General features: G+C 55.4%; 1 protein-coding gene across 1 annotated transcript in view; it reads right to left on the bottom strand.

Moving 5' to 3' along the window:
• Positions 1-1,614: 1,614 nt before the first annotated feature.
• Positions 1,615-20,317, bottom strand: part of HS6ST1 (heparan sulfate 6-O-sulfotransferase 1) — a 46,301-nt gene continuing 27,598 nt past the window's right edge. Inside the window, exon 2 of the mRNA XM_049615808.1 lies at positions 1,615-5,139. Within this exon, the coding sequence (XP_049471765.1) occupies positions 4,431-5,139 (709 nt within the window). The 3' untranslated portion in view covers positions 1,615-4,430. The remainder of the gene's footprint in view (positions 5,140-20,317) is intronic.

Raw genomic sequence — 20,317 nt, forward strand, 5'->3', positions numbered from 1 at the left:
CTCCTCTCTACAGGCAGCTGTGGGGGAGGAGGCCTCAGCCTCCCCTCCCCGCCCCTCCCCCAGTTCTTCCCCGACGACGACGATGTGGACAGGGCGAGGTAGGAGTGTCCAGATACAAATTCTGGCAGGGGAGGAAAAGGAGACCCCCTTAGGCCCACTAGCTCCAAGGTACACTTTCTAGGGTTTTCCATGTGACAGTCACTGGGAACTGACAGGCTACTGGCTCTCCCCAGGACCCTTGTGGAAACGCAAGGTCGGTGCACTAGGGCCCCCAGCTGTAACACTGTCCAGCAACAGCTGGCCCCCACAACAGATCATTTTCCTGAAGGCAAGGCAATGAGCTGACTCCTTTTATCAGCCCTGTGGTCACACTGAGACCTTGGGCAAGGGCCCTCCCTCCCTGTCTCATCAGAGAACTAAAATCCATCAGGGCTGGTGGCCAAAACCACCTCACCTGTGTGGCATTTGTGCCCAAATGTTTATCTTTTTAGTTTTTATTTTAGAGAGAGAGAGCTCATGAGAGAGCAAGGGGGAGGGGCAGAGGGGGAGAGAGAGAGAGAGAGAGAGAGAGAGAGAGAGAGAGAATCCCAAGCAGACTCCACACTCAGTGTGGATCCCAATGCAGGGCTTGATCCCACAACCCTGGGACCCTAAGCAGAAATCAAGAGTGGGCTGCTCAACCGACTGAGCCACTCAGGTGCTGCTGAATCTGATCATGAGAGAACCATCAGACTGATGCAGACATTTTAAGGGACAAGTGGCCTATGTTAAAATGTCAGTGCTAAGAAAGGGAACAGGTGGGCGGTGCAGGCTGGGTCTCTGCTTGGTGAAAGGAGATGGGAGAAGCAGGACAGCTGAGCACCGCACAGTCCTCGGCTCACAAATAAGACCTGAGGACATCGTGGGCACAAGTAGGAAATTTAGACAGGGAATGTATGTTAGCTCGGATTACTGTGTTTATGTTAAATTTGAGGAGATGATAAAGGGTTGAGTTTCATAGCAGAATGTCATTCTTAGGATGTACATGCCTGAGTATTCTGAAGACTGCAACTTATTTTCAAATATTTCAGAAAAACGTGTGTGTGTCGGAGTGTATGTGTGAGTGCATACACACATATCTGTGTGTACTCGTGTGCACGTGTTTGCGTACAGAGAGAGCAAGTGTGAGTGCAGGACAGGAAGACGCGACAAAACGTTGACCTAGGTAAATCTAGGCTAAGTGTTTACGGGTGTCCATGAACTGTTCTTTTGCCTTGTCATCTGCAAATCTTTCCAAGTTAAAAGTGAAGGAGGAAGAGGTCACTGAGAAGCACACGGTGTCTGCGTTTCTCAGCCTCACTTTAAGCTGGGCTCCTGTTCTCAAGTGTTGCAATTAAGGACCACTAACCCCTGCTTCGTGGCGATGACAGGTCAACCTCTTCCTTTTGCAAAGGGCTGCCTCAGGGAGAAAGTGCGTGAACTCCTTTCTTCCTGGCTGCCTGCACCTGAGGGAGCCCCCGCTCCCGCATCCATCCCTGTACTCGGATGCTCATTTTGAAAATCAAACCCAGAAGGTCTGGCCACGCCACGCCGGGCGGACGGCTGTTACCACAGACCACAGCACACCCGAGGCTCCTTGTCAAGGGTTTATTTCATCTGCTAACATTCATTCTTGACCTAGACAAAAACAATTAGATGATTATGACTTGCTTTTCCATCATCAACTCGTTTTTCTTGTATGAATAACCAAAAGATTTCTTCTCAACACTTTTTTCTTTTTTTTTAATAAGAAGCTATAAATAAATAAAGCTTTAAACGCTCCTGGGTTCAAGTGAAACACTTCCAGTTCCCAAAAAGGTCACAGACTCATTGCTCAGACAATTTTGCCGTCCCTGTTTCCTCCTCCAGGAGGAGATGTTGCAGGTCTGTGTGAGGAGTGGGTTGTCTGCTCACCGCGTGTTGCCTCTGTTTCCTTAGCCCTGTGCAGAGCCGCTGGGTGGGGCACCCCTTCAGTGGAGCCCCGGAAGGTGGTGGTGTCGGAGGAGGCGCTACAGGCATGAGGAGCTTTCACCTCAATGCAGGTGGCCTGAGCAGAAGTGCCGGACTGGAGGCGTGAGGGGCCGAGGGGCACTGGCACCTGGTGCTGTCTCTGGGCGCCTTGGCCTGGGTGCTGGCCCCCCACGGGACCGCTTTCCAGATGCAGCAAAGAAACCAAGGAGAGACCCGTGTTTCCGTGTGAATTGGGACAACGGATCATAAGTTAAAACATTCCAATATGTACAAAACAGATCCTACACTCAAGGGGGCACACACAGGAAGCCGACTTCAGGAGGGCCGGGTGCCCAGGGGTTCAGGCAGAACGGGACTGAGCTTTCCACCAGGAGGTGGAATTGACCACCTCCTGATGAAAGCCACAGCAAGCCCCGAGCACCCCACATGCTTGTCCAAGACCCCAGAGGTCTCATGAACACGTCCCACCCTCCTCCCTGGAGCATGACTGCCCCAAAGGATGAGTGTCAGAACAGATCCCCCCCATGCTGACCTTCACTACCCCTTGAAAGAACCACTACACCACTTGGGCACTGGCCTGCTCAGCGTGACACACCCACTCTGCGGGGTGATCCTGGGTAGGTGTGGTGCCCATCCCAGCCTGCTAACCACTGCCCTTGGACTAGAAGATGAAGTGGTTGGTGTAGGAAGCAGGAGGTATGGGCACCATAACCTTTGCCAGGCAGGCAAAGACTAAAAGCTACTTCTTCCTGGGTACCTCTCATTTGACAACACTGTAGTGTTTCCTGTGCTGTTGAAGGTTCCTTGCTTCCACACCTCTGGGGTGGCTGAGGAGAACCTGGGGCAGAGAGGAGGGCTCCTGGTAGAATCTGCCCTCGAGGCTGCTGTCCTCAGCAGGCTGGCCGTGGCCCTCACTGCCCTCGTGAGGGAGGCTTGTAGCCCCCAGGCACGTGTGGGTCCTCACCTGGAGAGAGAGGGCACTCGTCCACCTTGGGTGTGGGACACACATTTTGATCCCAGAACCCAGGGCCTCATGTGGGGAGAGCACCCCCAGAGAAGACAGTGGCCTGGCCTCCTGGAGCACAAGACAGGTAGGGCATGGGGGAAGTGTCTACAATGGATATGGAACATGGCTTCTCCAATCTGCAGGGCTGCCAAGAACAGGGCCTGACCTGCTTGTGGTCAGGGGTTGGGCCAAGGGAAATGCAGGGAGAGGCCAGGGTGGGAAGGGTTGTGTATCTGGGTACTAGGGAGCCACTGAGAGCCATTTCTTCCAACTCTGATAATCTGAAAGCCTGAGTCCCCTTCCCTGGCCATAGCAAACCACTGTGGCCCCAAGATATGATTCATGGGCAGCGGGTACAGTTGGCTGTGTTCTAGCCAATGGAGGCTTGATTGTACTTCTGCACATGTGGTTGTGGGAACAGCGGGGCATGAGCCCTGAATAAATGTCTAAGTGATGACCCTGGGGCCAGGGATAGTCTTACCAAATCTCAGAGGGTCAGAATGGTAAATGGAGCAGGGGAAACTTTCTGCCTGAGCTGGTCTGGCTTGGTGGCCCAAAGGCAAGCTTGGGTGGGGAGGTACATAGACACAGGTGGTAGCATCCTTGGACACAGCCTTCCCACTCTTTTCTTACTCTCTGTCCACAGAGGGGGACAGTGCATGTGGGCCCATCTCCTTGCAGCCCTTCTTAGGCTGAGGACTGTGGAAAATGGGGGGGAAGGGCCCCAGGAGGTGTGCTTTGATCTCCTGACCCAAAGCAAGAAGCCAGACTGTGTGTTTTGACCTTGGGCCAGAGAGAGAGTGGGCTTCCTAGGGGCAGGCCAGAGTCTTCTCGGCTTCAGGCAGGGTGGGCCCTGACCATGAAGATGGGTGAGCTAGGAGCTCCATTCCTGAGGACACCTCAAGGGGCTGCCTTTGTGCCCAGAGAAGGGGCTTCACTCAGGCCCAGGGGCACTGGGGCCACTGGAGGCCAAGGGGCTGCCTGGGTGGCCTGATCCCGGAAAGGTGCCTGGAGCTGGTGTTGGGCCCCTGCTGGCCTACAGAGCAGAGAGCCAGCAGGTGTGCACAGTGGGTGTGGGACGCGCTCCTGGCCCAAGTCCGATCTGCACTCTCTGCTGTTTCTTGTTTTTAGACCTTCGGCTGGCCGCCGTGCGTGAGCTGGGGCCAGGAGAGGAGGGACAGTCCTGGCCTGCGCAGGCCTGCCTGCGGCATCCCTCAGGCACGCTTTCCTCTGGCCAGGGGGTGGGGGCGGTGGTTTGCACTGGCAGATTCCTCAGACCCCGCCAGGCCGCCATGTCCCCACTCCCTGACCCTCATTCAGCACATCTACCTTCTGGTGAGCACATCTGGGACCCTCTTCCTACCAGAGTTCCGGTGGGTCAGTCCGTGTGTCTGACCTCACCCCCCGCGGGGCCACCCCCCACGACCGGCCACCACTACCACTTCTCGATGATGTGGCTCATGTAGTCCTCGGTGGGCACGCGGCCCGGCTCCTCGGCGTCCTCCCGCGGCAGCGCCTCCTTGGCGCGGTGCAGCAGGCGCTCCTCCCGGCTCTTGAGGCGCTGCTCCCTGCGCTCCAGCTGCCGCTTGTACTGGTAGCGCTGCTGGAAGAGGTCCTTGGCATAGTCGTAGAGCTGCACGTCCAGGTCATTAAGCTCCTCGATGCGCCGGATGGTGTCCTCGTCCACCTCCACACCGCCCGCCCGCGTGCTGTTGTACTGCATGAAGGGCCGGATGAACTTGAGGTTGAACGTCCGCTCGAACAGGTACTGCGTCTTGCGCTGGAACTCTGTCAGGCCGAAGAAGGCCATGCCTCGCAGATTCTTCTTGGCGCTCTCCAGCAGCAGCTGGGCCCGCTTGCCCTCGGGGATGAAGGACAGGTTGTAGCAGCCCACCAGGCTCAGGTCGGCCAGCATGCGCACCTGGCGGTTGTTGGCCAGGTTGTAGGGGCAGTCCATGAACTCCTGCAGCGTGCAGCCCGACCAGTCCGTGCCCTCATAGCAGGGTGGCAGCTCTTCGGGCGTGGGCGTGCGCCCATCGCACATGTGCAGCGACGTCTTCCAGGTGGCCCCCCGCTGCACGTGCCGCCACTCGCTCAGGTAGCGGGACACGGGGTCTCGCAGCAGGGTGATGTAGTAGAACTTCCTGTAATGAGATAGGGACAGGGGGTAAGATGAGGGCGCAAGTGCGGGGGGGGGGGGGCGGTATCTGGGGGCCATTTGGGGGTGGAGGGAGGAGGCTGGAGCTCCAAATCTGACTGCTTTGGGTCCATATCGTGGGACCTCAGGCACCTCTGATACCAATCGTTACGTTTAGTTCTCCAAATGGCGATTTCTGAATGGGAAGCCCGGGAGCTGAGATGTGACACAACCTGCAAAGGGCACCACGGTCACCGTCACGTCTGCCAGGTGTGACTATCGCAGGGTCCTGCAGTGCCTGGCCTCAGTGCCTCCTGAATCCTGGCCCAGGGGCTTCCCCTGGACCCCAAAGCCACCCTCCTGTGTGCTCCCTCCTTAGGAAGGACAGCCTGTCTTTGCCCTGCACTGGGGCAGACCTGCAGGAGCCCGTGCTCCCGGGGACCAGAGGCGTAAGGAAGTGCTCACAGCAGCAGGCTGCATGTGTGGGCCTGCTCAGGGCCTCCCACAGGCCCACTGCACACCTGCTCCCGTGGAGGGCGGGCACCAGTAGACCACTCAACCTGGGACTCCCAGGTGACCCATAATTCATAATTATCTTGTCTCCCAGGAACTGTCTCCACCCCAGGAAGTCAGGCATCCCTCAAGATGCCACCTCCTTGTGCTATATGCAAGGGGCATCCATACCATTGGAGAAGTGACTCCCCGTGTAACAGGCACATCCCTGTCTAGCATGATGACTGGCCTGATGTCACCAAGACATAGCGGGCAGGGGGGCTTCCAGATGTTCCTGTGACAGGTGTGGTGTGTGGTGGTCAGCCCCAGAGGTTCTTCCTGGAAATGTCTCCTCCAGGGCTGGCAGAACTGTCAGCCTGTGCCTGGTGGGACGTCCCAGGCCAAGGCAAACCAGGGCTGGGGCAGGCAGCAGGAGCCCCCTGGGCCCCACACACCACTCCAGGGGGAGAAGCTCCAGGAATGCCCACCCCTACCCCCCTCCAGACAGCAGCACGGAAGCACATGCACACGAACCCCTCCTTACTGAGGCCCAACAGGGGCACCCGACTAACCCACCATCCCCCTCGCTAACCCCTTGGGGAGCTGCATAGAGCACCTCGGGGGGTCTGCTGGCAGCATGCTGATCTGACTGCACATCTCCCAGGGGGCCATGGGGTTGGCAGGGCGACTGGCAAAAGCAAAGGCAGTGGGGTACCTCCACATGTCCCCTCAGATGGAGGGAGGGACATCTAGAAAACTGCAGGGTGGCATCTTCATTAGGGAACTTGGGACCCCCAAGCAGAGCCTGGGCAGGGGGATAGTTAGCCAGTGGCTGGGGGGCGGGGGCCAGACGAAGACTGGTCCTGCAAAGCAGACTGCTGAGGAGGAGCAGGGCAGGGACTGTGCCACCGGGAGTGGGGTGGTGGCTAAGGCAGACAGCAGAGAGAGCACCTGGGCAGAGGGAATCAGGGACCCCTTTCTCAGCAGGGAGTGGAGAGCAGGAAGGGCATCCTGACTCCCACCTGCTCCCTGAAGCCTGGGTTCTAGTCTGTGGTCTCTGCTCAGGTCCTCGTTTGATCTGGAAGCACCCTCCGCCCCTTCCCCCCCCACCCCCCTCAATACTGTGCCCCAGCCTAGGCTTCCAGCCTCTGCAGGCAGCTTATGTTCCAGCACATGCAGGGGGGAGCCCTGCACCCCCACACTGGACCCCAGCTCCTGTGGAACACACCGTGGTGATTCTTGCTGCCCTTGAAAGATGAACAAAGGGCCACCTGCACCCTCTGTGACCACTGCACCTCCTTCCAACCCTCCTGCTGGCTCCTGGGGAGAAATTGCAGGGCCTTAAGCTGTGTACTCTTCCCTCTCTGCTTCATCAGCTGACTCTGGCTCATCCTACAGACCTCAGACAGTGCCACCTCCCAGGGAAGCCATGAGGTAGACAGGGCTCCCCCTTGGGCCTCTGTCACAGCAGGAACTTAACACTGACCTCTCAGCTCATTTGACCACAGCCTCCCTCAGGGGCGGGAGTGGGCAGGAAGGAAGCTGGCTCCTGTGTGTGTGCTAAGCTGGCTCCCCAGGGTTGAGACCGAGATGGATCCAAGGATTGAAGACAGAATGTGCCTCAAGGAGGTCACCTCACGTAGCACCTTCAGCCCCTAGTGGATGAAACCAAGCCCGGGAGGTTAAGCAGTTGCCTGGAGGTCCCCAATGGCTTTGGCAGTAGGGTGGGGTGAGTGGCCAGGACAAGAAAGGTCAGTTCATTCAGGTGTCAACTTTGTAGGAATGAAGTATAAGACATTTATAAAGCCTGACCATGAGAAGTGCTTCTGAAGAGGACAAGACAGACAAGCAGACACAAAGCAATAAACACAGGGACACACCCAGAAACATGCATATAAAGAAATGCATCCACTGCTCTCACAGGTGTCCCAGAGGGGTCTCACAGGTGTCCTTAGGCCTCTTTGGGAGGCTGAGGGCTACTTGGACCTCCTCCCATTCTGTGGGACCCTGACTCCTCATATGGAAATGGGCCAGTGTGGTAGTTCCTCCTGGACACAGAAAAGCAGAGTTTGAGGTGTCCACTGACACAGAGGCATGCCCACTTGGCCCCAGCCAAGGCCAGCTGGGGGCTCAACATGGCCCCAAAGATGACCTCTGAGGGCAAGAACACACTGTGCACACAGAGCACCAGTACCCTTCCCCGAGTGTGCCCTCAGCCTTCAGCCTGGGGTCCTGTGTCAGCACTGCCCTCCATCCCACCACGGGGGTGGGCTTGGGGGAGCCCCAGCTGCTCCCAGACCCTCACCGGTCCCTGTGATGGGACCAGGACTCTCAGCCCTGTCACAGCTGGTGCCTGCAGGTCCTGGGGAGGCCAGGTATGGATACCCCTGAAATCCTTGGCCATTAATCTCTCTGACATGTTAGCCAGAGAGGTAACGTTCACTCAGTGACCTATAGCTGCCATCTGGACAGCCAAGGCTGATGGGAGGCCTGCCCGCCCACCTGTCCAGTCCCTCTGCTCACAGCCCAAGAGGGTGTAGGGCTTGCCCAGGGTCACATAGCAGGTCTTGAGGCAGGACGAGTCCAGGCTGCCTCCTCAGAGCCCGTGGTGTGAGCTGCCTGGGCCTGGTTAGACAGCTGCACTCGTTCTGTCTGTCAGAGAGGCTGGGTGTTGGGATCGCTGAGGGGTCTCTAAGGGTACAGTCACTGCTGGTGTATCTGGCAGGCTCCAGGAGATGCAGACGAGTCTTCTGGTCCTCAGAGCTTCCTGTTCATGCTCTGTGGTGAGGCCTGAGAAGCTGACTCCCCTGGGCCCCTTGAGCTGATGCTGATCTCACAGCCCTGTGTTCCACATGGGTGCTAAGAGGAATGGCTTCTCTCCTGGCCCAGCTGGTACAAGTGGGGCTCACCCATGCTAGGGTGACTGGGAAGGGTATCAGGATGGAACATGTGGTGTCTTCTCTGTGCAGGACATTGCCATGGCCTGGGCACCCCCCACCCCCATTTCTGTCCCCCAGGCATAGCCTGTGGTGGAGAAAAAGGGCTCAGGCAGATTCTGGAGCCTGTTCGAGGGGCTGGCTACTACCCAGCTCTTGTCTGGACAGTGTGGGAGCCGCTGCAGCAGATACACACACCCGGGGCCTGTCAGCCTCCTCAGGAACTCATGAGCCTGACACCCACCTCCACCTTGCCCACCCTGGCCCTCACCCTGGCTGCTACCATGACACTGCAGACAGCCCTGCCCATAGGCCTGTACCCTGGCCTGCTCCCAACTCCCCTACTCTGACCTGTCTGTCCATTACACACACTACCAGACACACTGGCTATTTATGTTCTGGTTTACTCTCCGATGAAAAGAAGGTATGAAGGCATTGACAAGAAGTGAACAGAAGGCAGGGTGTGGTGTGGGGGTAGAAGAACCCCCTGATCACTGACCACACCCCACAAGATGTGACCTGATGTACACTCTGTGAAGGTGCCGAGGGGCTCACGGCTCAGGGATATGAGGAACTAGGCAGGGGCCAAACAACACAGTCTGCACCCTCAGTGGTGTCCCCAGCACCTGCCCTTCCGTGCCCAGACAGCTGCCACCAGGCTAACCTAATCCCTGCCCTAGCCCCACCTCATGGGGAACTGGAGGGTCTCTGTCCCAAAGTTCTTCCTGCACGGGACATCTGGGGTCCCCCATAAAACAGGGGGCTTTCTGCTTATCACTCTCCAGCAGGAACTCATCCATTCAGATGAACTGAATGGAGCTCATCCATTCAGATGGCCCAAGTGCCAACCAACAAGGTTTCCAAAAAAAAAAGGGGAATGAGGAAGGAGAGGAGGAAATAATGAGAACTGCAGTATATGGTTCATTTAGCCTGAAATGGCCAAGTGCCCAGCAAGTGAATGTGGGGACCAGACCCAGGATTACAGAGATGGCCCATGCAGCACCTGGACAGAAGAACAGAATACCTGCAGAGGACTGGCTGTCGGGAGACCCAACTTTTCCGCAGCAACATCATATGCTAAAAATCAATGGAGCACTGGCTTCTAGATGCTGAGAGAAAATGACCAGCAACATGTCAGATCCCACCAAACTATCCAGCATATGTGAGGGCAGAGTGGAGACAATGTAGACATGCAAAGACTCAGGACATTTATTTTCCATGAATCTTGTTTTAGGAAGATATTGGACTATGAATCTCATTTAGTAAACAACAACAACAACAACAAAAGCATGGGAGACAGGAGCTCCAAACCAGGAGAGAGGTGGAGGGTGTCAACCGCACATCCCGCTGGGCCTCCAGGAGCAGAGGAGAAGGGGTTCCAGGAAAAACGGGGCCTGAACAGATTACCTGATGCAACAGAGCATTTGTGGAAAAAAACGAATGGTAGGTACACAGCAGATCTTTGGAATCACTTGGAAAAAATTACGTCTATGAACACAGAAAACAATGCAAGTAAAAAAAAAAAAAAGATTGGGCAATTATTAATTCCAGGAAAAGCAGGAAGTAATATGAAAAAGAAAGTATTCTACTAAAATCAGAAGTAAACAGTGCTTTTAGAGACATTATAATGTAAATACTGACTATTGATTTAATAAAAACTTGAGATTTTTACTCTACTTGGAGGATGTGCAAGGGCTTAAGAACATTTAATCTTCATCTACCCAAACAGAAAGCAAATACACGTTTAAATCAATAAATCAAGAAATAACACTATAAATTATTTAGAAATACAGAAGTAAATACATGAAGAACACTGAAAAGAGCCATAAGTGGTAATTTGGGGAGGTTGGAAAGGAAAAGCAGATCTGTTGGTTTTTACTATAAGCCTCTTGGAACTATTTGTCTTGAAGTGTGTATATAAACTGTTTTAACCAAAAACATGAAAAATACAACAATGAGGAAACTGGCCAAAGAAGCATATGGAAGGATGCTCTCCTTCCTTAGTCACGGAGGAAATGACACAGTGAGCTACAATGTGACTTAGACAGGCAACACAGAGGTGGGGCAATGCCAACTTCCAACTGCTCATGGGACGTGAGTCGGGGACAGTTGTTCTGGAGTGTCTTCACTGGAAAGCTGTGACCCAAGACTCCTCTCACAGGCGTACAACCCAGGGAAACCCTGTTCAAGTGCACTAAAGACATGGACAAGACCACCCACGGCCGCACCGTTGCTGACAGCCTCACACGTCTGCTGCAGTGGCATGTGAACATAAACTGCGATATTCTTCCAACAGAGTGCGGCTCAGTAATAAATGAACAGAACAGACTATAGTTACAACAACTCGGGTGAATTTGAGAAATAAGATGTTGCAGAGAAAAAGCAAATAAAGAAAATGTAATAAAGTATGATGATACTGTTTAGAGTTTCCAAATATAAACACAACCAAAGAAAATACTATTGACTGATACATATGTAGATATCAATGTCAGTTAAAAAAAGAAAAAAGGCAATGAGGGGACACACATGAAAATTCAAGGCAGAAGTCAGCAGTGGTGTGTACTGGGGCAGGAGGGTCGCTGGGGTGGCACCAGTTCATGGTGGCTTCTGTCATGTGGATGGCGCCCTCACTCTTAAGGCAGGCGATGGGGGTGTAGGTGTTTATGTTTTATTTCTTATGTACGTTATGCAAATTCTTTTTAGAATTTGTTTAGAAATTAGAAGTTTAGAAAACACTTTGTGATAAATAAGTTTAAAAAAGTTTTACAAACAAAACCAAGATTCGTACCAGCAGGCCTTGCAGGTAAACTGACATTCTTGCCAAACCGGGAGTCTTGGTTCCCCAAAGTACGCCAGTCCCTTCCATCTTGCCCCCATGCTCCCTCTGCCTGCAACATCCCCCCCTCCCACCGCCAGTGCCTCCAACTCTAGGGGTTTACTGCCCTTCGCCCTTCCTTCGTGCCCCTCTCACTTCCCCTTCCTACTTGCTAACACTCCTACAGTGAGTAGGGAGAGGTCTGTGGAGGATCCCCTGTGGACATCACCTCTGGGGATGGTGATGGTGGCTAGTTTTCCAGGCTAGCAGGGGCTGCTTTTGGCTTGTGAACTAAGCACGCATTAATGAGCTAGCTGCTCCATGACCTCTAGGAGGGAACCACCACTTCTACCAAGCTGGAACATCCAGTTGGTGTCTGGCTTCCCATCCAGGGGGGTCTTGAGGTGCAAACAGGGTCAGCACCACTCCCGGGGCTCTTCAGTGGGGTCAATCCCAATGTGAAGACTCTAGTGACTTGGCTGGCAAGTTAGGCTCTGTTGGTGTGGCAAGCTTCTGGTACCTTCTCTGAGCAGAGCCCTACGCTATATCCTAGCTAAAGTGGGTGGCCATGGGACCTGACCTCTAAAACAGGTCTCTGCTGTGCCCTAGGACAGGCCCAGGATCACCCAGAGCACGTCCCAACCAGACTGTCCTGCCTGTGGCTACAGAGCAGGGCTGACAGCACCATTACTCCTGAACAGGGAGCACACAGGGACCGGAGGGGTGGTAACCAGGCCCTGCTACATCTCCCCTCGCCACCAGCGGGTGCTCAGCACCACTCATCTGGTCAGTGCCCTGGCTTGGCAAAGGACACAAACTGGCAACGCCCCCAGGTCCCTCCCAGCAGCGACAGCAGCCAAGGTTACAGGCTCACAGCATGCCAGGCACAGCCTGGGGGCAGGCGCTTCTCGCCTTTCACAGAGGAAGAGTCCCAGGCTTGCAGCTATTCAGTGTTCTAGCGCTCTGGGCTGGGTGGGGTGGGGTCAACAAGGGCAGTGGGAGGGGCAGGGAGGCTTCTCAGAGAGGGTGGGGGCACAGCCTGTCCCGACCAGAGGGAAGGGCAATGGAGGCTCAAGGGGCAGGCAGGGCCAGACCAAGAAGGGTCTTGTTCATTCCACAAGAGAATGAGTTCCAAAGGGAAAGGGCACACAGTGCAGCATCCACATGGATTTCAAAAATAAGTCATGGGACTTCAAAGACATTTTGTGCTGTGAAATAATTCTAGTCCACACGCCTGCGATCACTCCTGACACCCCGCAGGGCTTATCGCCTGTATCATGCATTCTTGAGTTCATTACGTTAGTTGTAATGCTTTCTGTGAACCTAGCTGCTCTGACATTTTTGTGTGCACTGGTTTAGCACGCCCCACAGTCACGCAAGATCCTAGAGGGCAAGGAATGTGCCTTGTTCTTGGGTCCTAACACTGCTGTCAGGCAGTGGTCAGCTCCAGAGTCTTAAGTGTGAGTTTTTATGGGACAACTGTAGCCCTGGAACCCTGCTTTGTTGACAACACACAGACACTCTGGGAAAGTTCTGCAAAATGCAGCAAATGAGCTTTGAGTTCCTTCCTGGAGGAGGGGGTGGGGGGCAGGTGGGTGGGCAGCTAACAGGAGGCTCCTGCTCTGCTCCTGCGCTGGGATCAGGGAGGTGGCACCCTCTCGCTCTGTCCTCAGGAGGCCCTCTCCCTCCTGCCACCTGCCTGTGGGCATCAGGCAAGTAGTTCACAACCCTGACTCGGTATAGCTCAAACTTTATCACTTATGTGAAACCTGGGTTCATGAGGCGAGGTGACAGGTCCAAGGCCAGAGCCCACACCTGTACTGTGTAACTGGACATTGCTGTCCCAGAAGCACCCACCTCCTGCCCCTCACACCAGTGGCCAGAGGATGCTTCATTTTCCCTTCTCTGCCCCGAGAGTGTGGGTCTGATCTGAACACAACCACTCCTGACTCTCCTCTGGCAGCCCAGGGCTCTGACCAGAAACCAGACTTGAAACCCGGCTCAGGCAGAGAGAAGCCTGGAGCTGAGGGCGGGGGTGGGGTGGGGAGGGTGGAGGGGATGTACAGGATTCTGTGGCTGGGGGAAGGGCCAAGTGGGCATCAGCTTGCAGGAGTCTGCCCTAATGAGAAGGGCTGGGGGGCGGGGCAGCAAAGTCGCTGCAGAAAGCTGATAGAGTGTTAGCTCCCGCAGGAGGCATGGAAGCCAGGCAGGGAGGGGACGGTAGACACACAGCAGAGATGTCTATAGCCGAGGATGTGTGGACGAGCCCGTGCCCTCCCAAAACAGCACTCTGTGATCACCACTCGGCAGGGAAGAAGAGCACGATTAGGTGGCTGCCTGAGGATGGTGAGATTATGGACTCTAACATTTCAGTGTAAAATTTTCAAACTTACAACAATGTTGGAAGTCTAGGCAACACCCACATGTCCAAGTAGGTTCCTTTAACACTGTCTTTACACGTTTCTGTGTTGTCAGCAATGAGTGCACTGTTATTTAAATAACTGAAATAAAGTAACAACTCTGCTCTCTGGAATGGGGTGCCGTTGCAAAGGGTCAGGTTTGTGCTGTTCATCCTCTATGACAAAATGCCAGCTGGCTGATGTCTCGGAGTGGCACGCTCACCTCCTTCCTGAGCTGCTGGCTCCCACGGCAGGGCTTTTGTGAACGAGGGCCCAACCCACCAGTCTCTAAACCCAGACCATGAAATAAAGGCAGATTTTTCTAGCCAGTGCCAACAGAACTGTAGCTCCCTTATGTGGGTGAGGGCACTGTTATTTACCGTCAGAATTACAAAGTATTTAAAAAAAAAAAAAAAAAGACCTGCTGTATTACTTCTGGATACATAGTCAAGGGAGAAGACTACTGCTCTGGAGGACCGGCCACTTTCTCCCACCTTGGTTGACTCAGGGGGTCCCAGAGTGGCCAGGGAAGCTCCATGAGGGGTACTCACACCCCCTGCTGCCCTGTCACATTAGCCCTCCCAGGGCCCAGGAATCCCCCTTCATGAGGACAGAGGCCACATGGTGAGGTCAGGATCTGGAGGATTAGTGCTTCACAACCACACTAAGAGGTACCTGGGAATTCAGAGGGAGGACTCCAAAGAACCTGCCCAGGTAGGTGGGAGCTGACTGCAGCACTCCAGACTTAGCTTGTGGGCTGGCTGGGGCTGGTATGCCGGGAGCCCTGCTTGCTCTGCTTACGGTCTCACCCCAGGGCCTATGGCTGGCTCCCTCACTGGGGCCTGGGTCCATGTTATGGGTTCAGGGGTGGCCAGAGCCAGGAGCTGTGGCCTGACCTGCTGTGATTAGCTCACTGAGCTAACCCCATCAGAACTGCTCTCTGCCGACACTAAGCCAGGTGCTGGTAACCCCAGGGTGCATGGCCTGGTGGCTCCTGCAGTCTGGTCCTGCTGTTCCCGTTGGCCTGCTGGCCTTGGAAAGGGCTGCATGTGCAGGAGGGCAGCTCTGGGGAATGCAGCTCACACAGTAAGATGACCCAGCACCGAATCCAGATGGAGGATTGATTGCCTTACAAAATGCAAGTCAGATTTTAGCTCTGATTCTCCATGATTGCCCTATGTGGGGCTGGCTGCCTCCTCCTCCTTCCTGTGACAGGAAGAGGCCTGCAGGTGCAGCTCCCCCGGGTGGGCGACTGGCTGGCTGTCAGCTGGGTAATCTCTCCTCTCTGAATCAGGATTCTCATGTGCATCATTAACAGGGCCTGGCTGGGTGAGCAGTGCAGACTGAAGGGAGAGGTGGCAGAGTGGGAGGGAGGGAGAGGCAAGTGCTGGCATGGGCAGTAGGAGGATGGCTGGGGGAGATGAGCCAGTTCCAGGCAGGACAAGAGTTACCGGGAACCTGCGAGTGAATGGATTCTCCACTGGCTCTGGCCATGATTTCCGTCCCCACACCATACCCAGTGCTGCAAGAGCAGGCCCCACAGGGCCCAAGAGCATGGCACTCCTGACAAGCCCCTGCAGGAAACACCTAGATCACCAAGTGCTGAGCTGGCAGTGGCAGGCTGGGGAGCCCCCTCTCCAAACGCACTGTAGAAAATGTCTGTGTAAGGCTAACCCTTCTTCGGTAACATGTCCACAGAGCAGCTGTGGTCAACTGATTCTGCTTCTAAAAATACCTAGGTCCAGAGAGTGGCCCCATGACCTCAGTGATCAGTGGCTGGGTACGCGCAGCCGTGGCCAGGTCCCACCCCTCCCCCCAGCCCCTTGAGCCTCGGGACTCTCAGTGCCAAGCCCGTAGCTCATACAGTTCTTGGCAAAACACCAGAATAGGCGCTCTTAGGTGAGCACAGGCTGACCAAGCCCCTCACTGATCACACAGTGACATTTGAGGTCCAGGTGACTGGGCTGGCTGGAGAGGTTGGGTGGGGGGCCTTACGCAGAAAGACAAATGGCTGGCCCAAGACTGGGTCCTGAAGGCTGAGCTGTGCTTGGGAAGGCACTGGCTGGGCTGGCTGGCCTCACAACTGGGCTCCCTGCCCTGCCCACTTCCAACAAAGTGAGGAGGGCCTCAGCTTGCCCCGGTGAGCTAAATTCCTACAGTGGGAAGGGCATTCAGCTGCAGGGAGCAGCATTCACCCGGGACCCCAGGTGACTCCTCAGGCTTAGGAAACAGCATGGAAGTCCCTGAGGAGGAAGAAGCCCAGGAAATGTTTTGTGACGTGTGGCTGTGTAACTAAGCCTGGCCATTAGGATGTGAGGAGAGACACCTTCTTCCCTCTGTTCTCTGGCTGGCTGGAGTGTAGCTGTGACTGCAGAGTGCCAGCAGTTATTTTGGATCACGAGGCAGAAAGCCCTGCTCTCTGGGGATGGGAGAGCTTAGAAACAGAACCTGGGTTCTCAGTGATTCCTATGGCTGCACCACCTGGCCTGCCTACAGTGGGCTCCTTTTCAAAAGGAGAGGAAAAATGGCTTACTTTAGTCTCTGAAACTAATCCATCTATTCAGGGCCAATGCATAAGGACCTGGGCATGATCAGAGGATAAGCTCCTGGGGTGGGGCCAGCCTGGGGTGTCAGGGACTCAGTAGTGACTGAATTAATTAATTTGGTGAACCTTAGTGCTTTACCCTGCTCAGCCTGGACACTCATAGACATTCTGCAGAAGGAAATATTACCATTTTGCAGATGAGAAAGAAAACTGGGCCCAGAGAGGTTCAATAGCAAACCTAGCCACAGAACTGGCTGGTGGTAGTGCTGGAGTTGGAGCTCAGGCCCACCTGGACCCAGACTGAAAGTGCCTGATGAGAACCCATGGAGCCCCAGCCCCCAGCAAGCACTTAAATGTCGCTTGGCAAGGCTGGCCCCCAGCCACCTGCTGACCGCTCACCAAACCACAGCCAGAGGCAGTGGTATTTTCTTTAAGTAAACTATGAATATAATTTACAATCTATTTCCTTTAAAGTACAGTGAGTTCATTGAGAGTGGTCTCTGTAGAGAAAAAGACACATCCAGATCTGCAGCTAGGATGCAACAATGTGGACCTGAAAACACTTTATACAGCCACTGTGACTGTTCTCCTGACACAGTTTCCCTGGAGCGTCTGTCTTGGGGAGCAGAGAGCTGGAGCCCTGACTTTGGCCCAGCCCAAGCAGTTCCTGGCTGTGGGACGCTGAGTGGGCCTCCTGGATGGTCTCTCCTATGGTCATGCACAGCCCTCCAGCTCCTCCTGTCTAACGACACATGGTCACCAACACTGCCGCAGGCACAGAGCTGGGGCAGAGACCTAACAGCACTCCTGTCCTCTGCTGGGAAGCCCAATGGGCGAGACCTGTCCTACAGGGCTGCAGGACACATGGCTGGTAAGCCTGACTCTCACAGGGTAGAGGCAGGGAGCAGCAGGGGTGAGAACAGGGCTGCTATGAGCCCCCACTCCCTCCCCACTGCTGTCCCACAGTCCAGCTCCCAGGGAGGAGCCCGTGCCCCTAATAACCCCCATCTGAACGAGGAAGAGGGCCTGGTCAGAGGCCTAAGTGTGTCCAGAGTACATGAACCACATGGGCCTGCAGCTCCAGACAGGCATCTCTGATCTCCCCCCAAACAACCAAATTCCAGGTTCTTTGGGACCCAAGGTCTCCAGGATCAGCAGGGTGTGTAGGGGAGGAGTGGTAAGGCTCTGGCTCCAGCATGCAGTGCACCTCCTATACCCCCCGGGCTGGTGTGCACACTTGAGCCTAATGTTGGGCCCTCACTATTGGGAGGGGCTGTCAGAACAAAAGGACATACAAGCAGAGGTCTTGTGTGAAAGTGCCAGCAGGCCAAGGGGAGGGGACTGTGCGACTTGGGACACTGGAACCTGAGGGTGGGTTCTTCCAGCAAGCTCCTGACAGCAGAGGGACCTTCCCAGGCATCCCCTGCCTGCAGGTTCATGCACTGGCTCATCTACCCACATGGGCATCCCTGCCTGCTGTGGGCTCAGGCTGAGGCCCTACCCACCAGAGGGAGTGGTACTGGGAGCCGGGAGCTCCCACCCCTCCCCTGTGCTCCCAGGAAGCCTTCCTGGTCATGAGGCTGGGAACATAAAGGCGACAATGGGGTGAGATGAGGGAGCTCTCTGCATCCTGTGGATTGGATTTGAGGCATCTTCATGGAGGGGTCCATCCAGTGTCAGACTCTGCCAGCTCTCTCCCTACCAGGGGGCCTGGGGAGAATGATGACCCCCATGAGCCTTACTTCCCATCTCCTGGGCCTCCCACGTTCCTATAAACACCTGGTGAAAGCAGTGTGTAAAAGAGCATTACAGCCTGGATGCTGAGGGACCCATAGCCCCAGGCAGATGCGAGGAGCCCAGGCAGGTCCAGGAGGTGTGAGCCTGGTGATATGTCCCCTCTCTGCCTCAGGGCTCAGCACCCTGGCCTGGGCTCCACGGTCCCCTCTGTCTGCCTTACCCTTTTCTCCTTAACTGGAGCACCTGTTGCATGCAGGACGCGTACCACTCTGCCCTCCAATGGCACCTGGAAGGGTGGGGAACGTGGCCAGTGCCAGGAGCAGAAAGGGGGGTGCCTAATTCCAACTCTGGGTCCACCGGGGCCTCGGAGGTGTGACATGTGACCTGACATCTGAAGGACAGGGAGGAGCAGCGTTCCGATAAATCCGCAGAGGAGGAAGTGGAGGGGCGCCAGGGGAGGAGGGGAGGTAGGCCAGGGGAGGGCACAGCCAAATGCAGGGGAGCTCGTGACTTCAATAAGGAAAGAACAGTTATCAAACAGTGGGGAAAATGAAGTTTCTGTATTTGTTTCAAAATTCCCAGGTGACAAAATACGAAGAAAAACAAGTTGATTAGTTTAGGCTTAGAAAATAACCTCCATAGCCTCCCTCCACCTCCCCTGGCAACATGTGTGGTTCTGTGAGTGGATGACAACATCCCATCTACAAACAAGGCTAGCAAAGCTTCAGGACAGCACTACAGGCTACTCAGCCTCTTGGCCCTGTGGCACAGAGAACTGAGGCACAGCCTGGCTGGACCCCACAGCAGGCGGCTACTTTGTGTGCATTCTAGGGGCTTGAAACCCTCACTTTCCTCTTTGGGCCCCCCTGACCAGGCAGCTTCCCTGGGGGAAGCCGAAGCTTTTTCTCCCAGGATCCCTGACTTTGGTGATCCCACTGATCACCCATGGGAGACCCATGGGGCAGGAAGTGACTTAATCATCAGGCCAACGTGCTCTATTGGGTGCTGTGGAGGCACACCCACTACACCCAAGCTGGCACAGACTGGGAGAAGATGCTAAGCCAGGGCTGGGGTGCCATGAGGGGCCCTCCTGGCCCAGCCTCTCTGTGCTGCTCACTCTCGGTTCTTTTTTTTTTTTTTTAAAGTTTATTTATTTAGTTTTTGAGAGAGACAGTGCAAGCAAGGGAGGGGCACAGAGAGAGGGAGAGAGAAAGAATCCCAAGCAGGCTCCACATTGCCAGTGTGGAGCCCAATGTGGGACTCAAACCCACGAACCGTTGAGGTCATGCCCTGAGCCGAGACCAGAGTTGGATGCTTTAACCGACTGAGCCATCCAGGTACCCTGCTCACTCTCCATTCTTGACCAGGGGTGAACCCTAACAGCATCTCAGGACACTTCTAGGACCTGGGGCTGGGCGTGCTCTAGCACGAAAGTCTGGGTAAGGCTGCTTACCCTGGAAATGCATTTCCCAGCCATGTGCAGGGACAGGTGCCAGCGTGCACAGCCAACGTGCACGAGCCCCCAGCAGGCTTCTTGCTGGGGAGTTGTTTTCCTGATAGCACTGACACTGAGGTGCCCAGGGAGCTGCACAGTGAGGGCTGGGCCAGCCAGGCTCACAAGAGCCCCTCCTGGCAGGTGACCACAAAGGCTGTGACTGCTTGGCATTCTGGAAGCCCTGCTGAGGGAGGGGGCCACAGCCTCCCAGTGAGGCCAGGCTTGGGGCTGCTCTCCGACGAACCAAATGCAGGCCTTTCCAAAAGAAAGGGGTGGCTGATAGCATTCTGGGAGACTGCCCGCTGTCCCCAGATCCACCATGGCTGTGGTCAGCCCCCGCCCTGGACTCCCTCCTGAGCAGCACTAACGGCATCCTTCTCCGACTGCACCCAGCTCCTGCTGGCTGCTCCCGGCAGTGCCCTGCCTAAGTGGGTGCTGACCTGCAGGTGAACCCAGCCAGGCCTCCAGGTGCCATCGGGCTGTTCACGCTGCACGACGGCTGCCTGCCTGGCACCTTCTGGCTTCTGACCCCCGGAAGGCGAGACTTCCGCCACACATGCAGACCTCAGGGTGAGGGGAAGGTGAGTGTCTGCTCCTTCCTGGGTGGGGCTGGGTGCTTGCGGACTGACTCAGCCCAAGACCTGCCTCCAGAGCCTTGGCCTCTGCTGGTTGCCAGCTTGAACCCCGGCCGACGGCTCGCAGGCCTCTGCTGAGGCTCCTTCCCCGAATCCTCACAGCCTGTACTTGCAGACCTGCCACAGCCACC

Source organism: Panthera uncia (assembly GCF_023721935.1).
Source record: "Panthera uncia isolate 11264 chromosome C1 unlocalized genomic scaffold, Puncia_PCG_1.0 HiC_scaffold_3, whole genome shotgun sequence".
Classification (NCBI taxonomy): domain Eukaryota; kingdom Metazoa; phylum Chordata; class Mammalia; order Carnivora; family Felidae; genus Panthera; species Panthera uncia.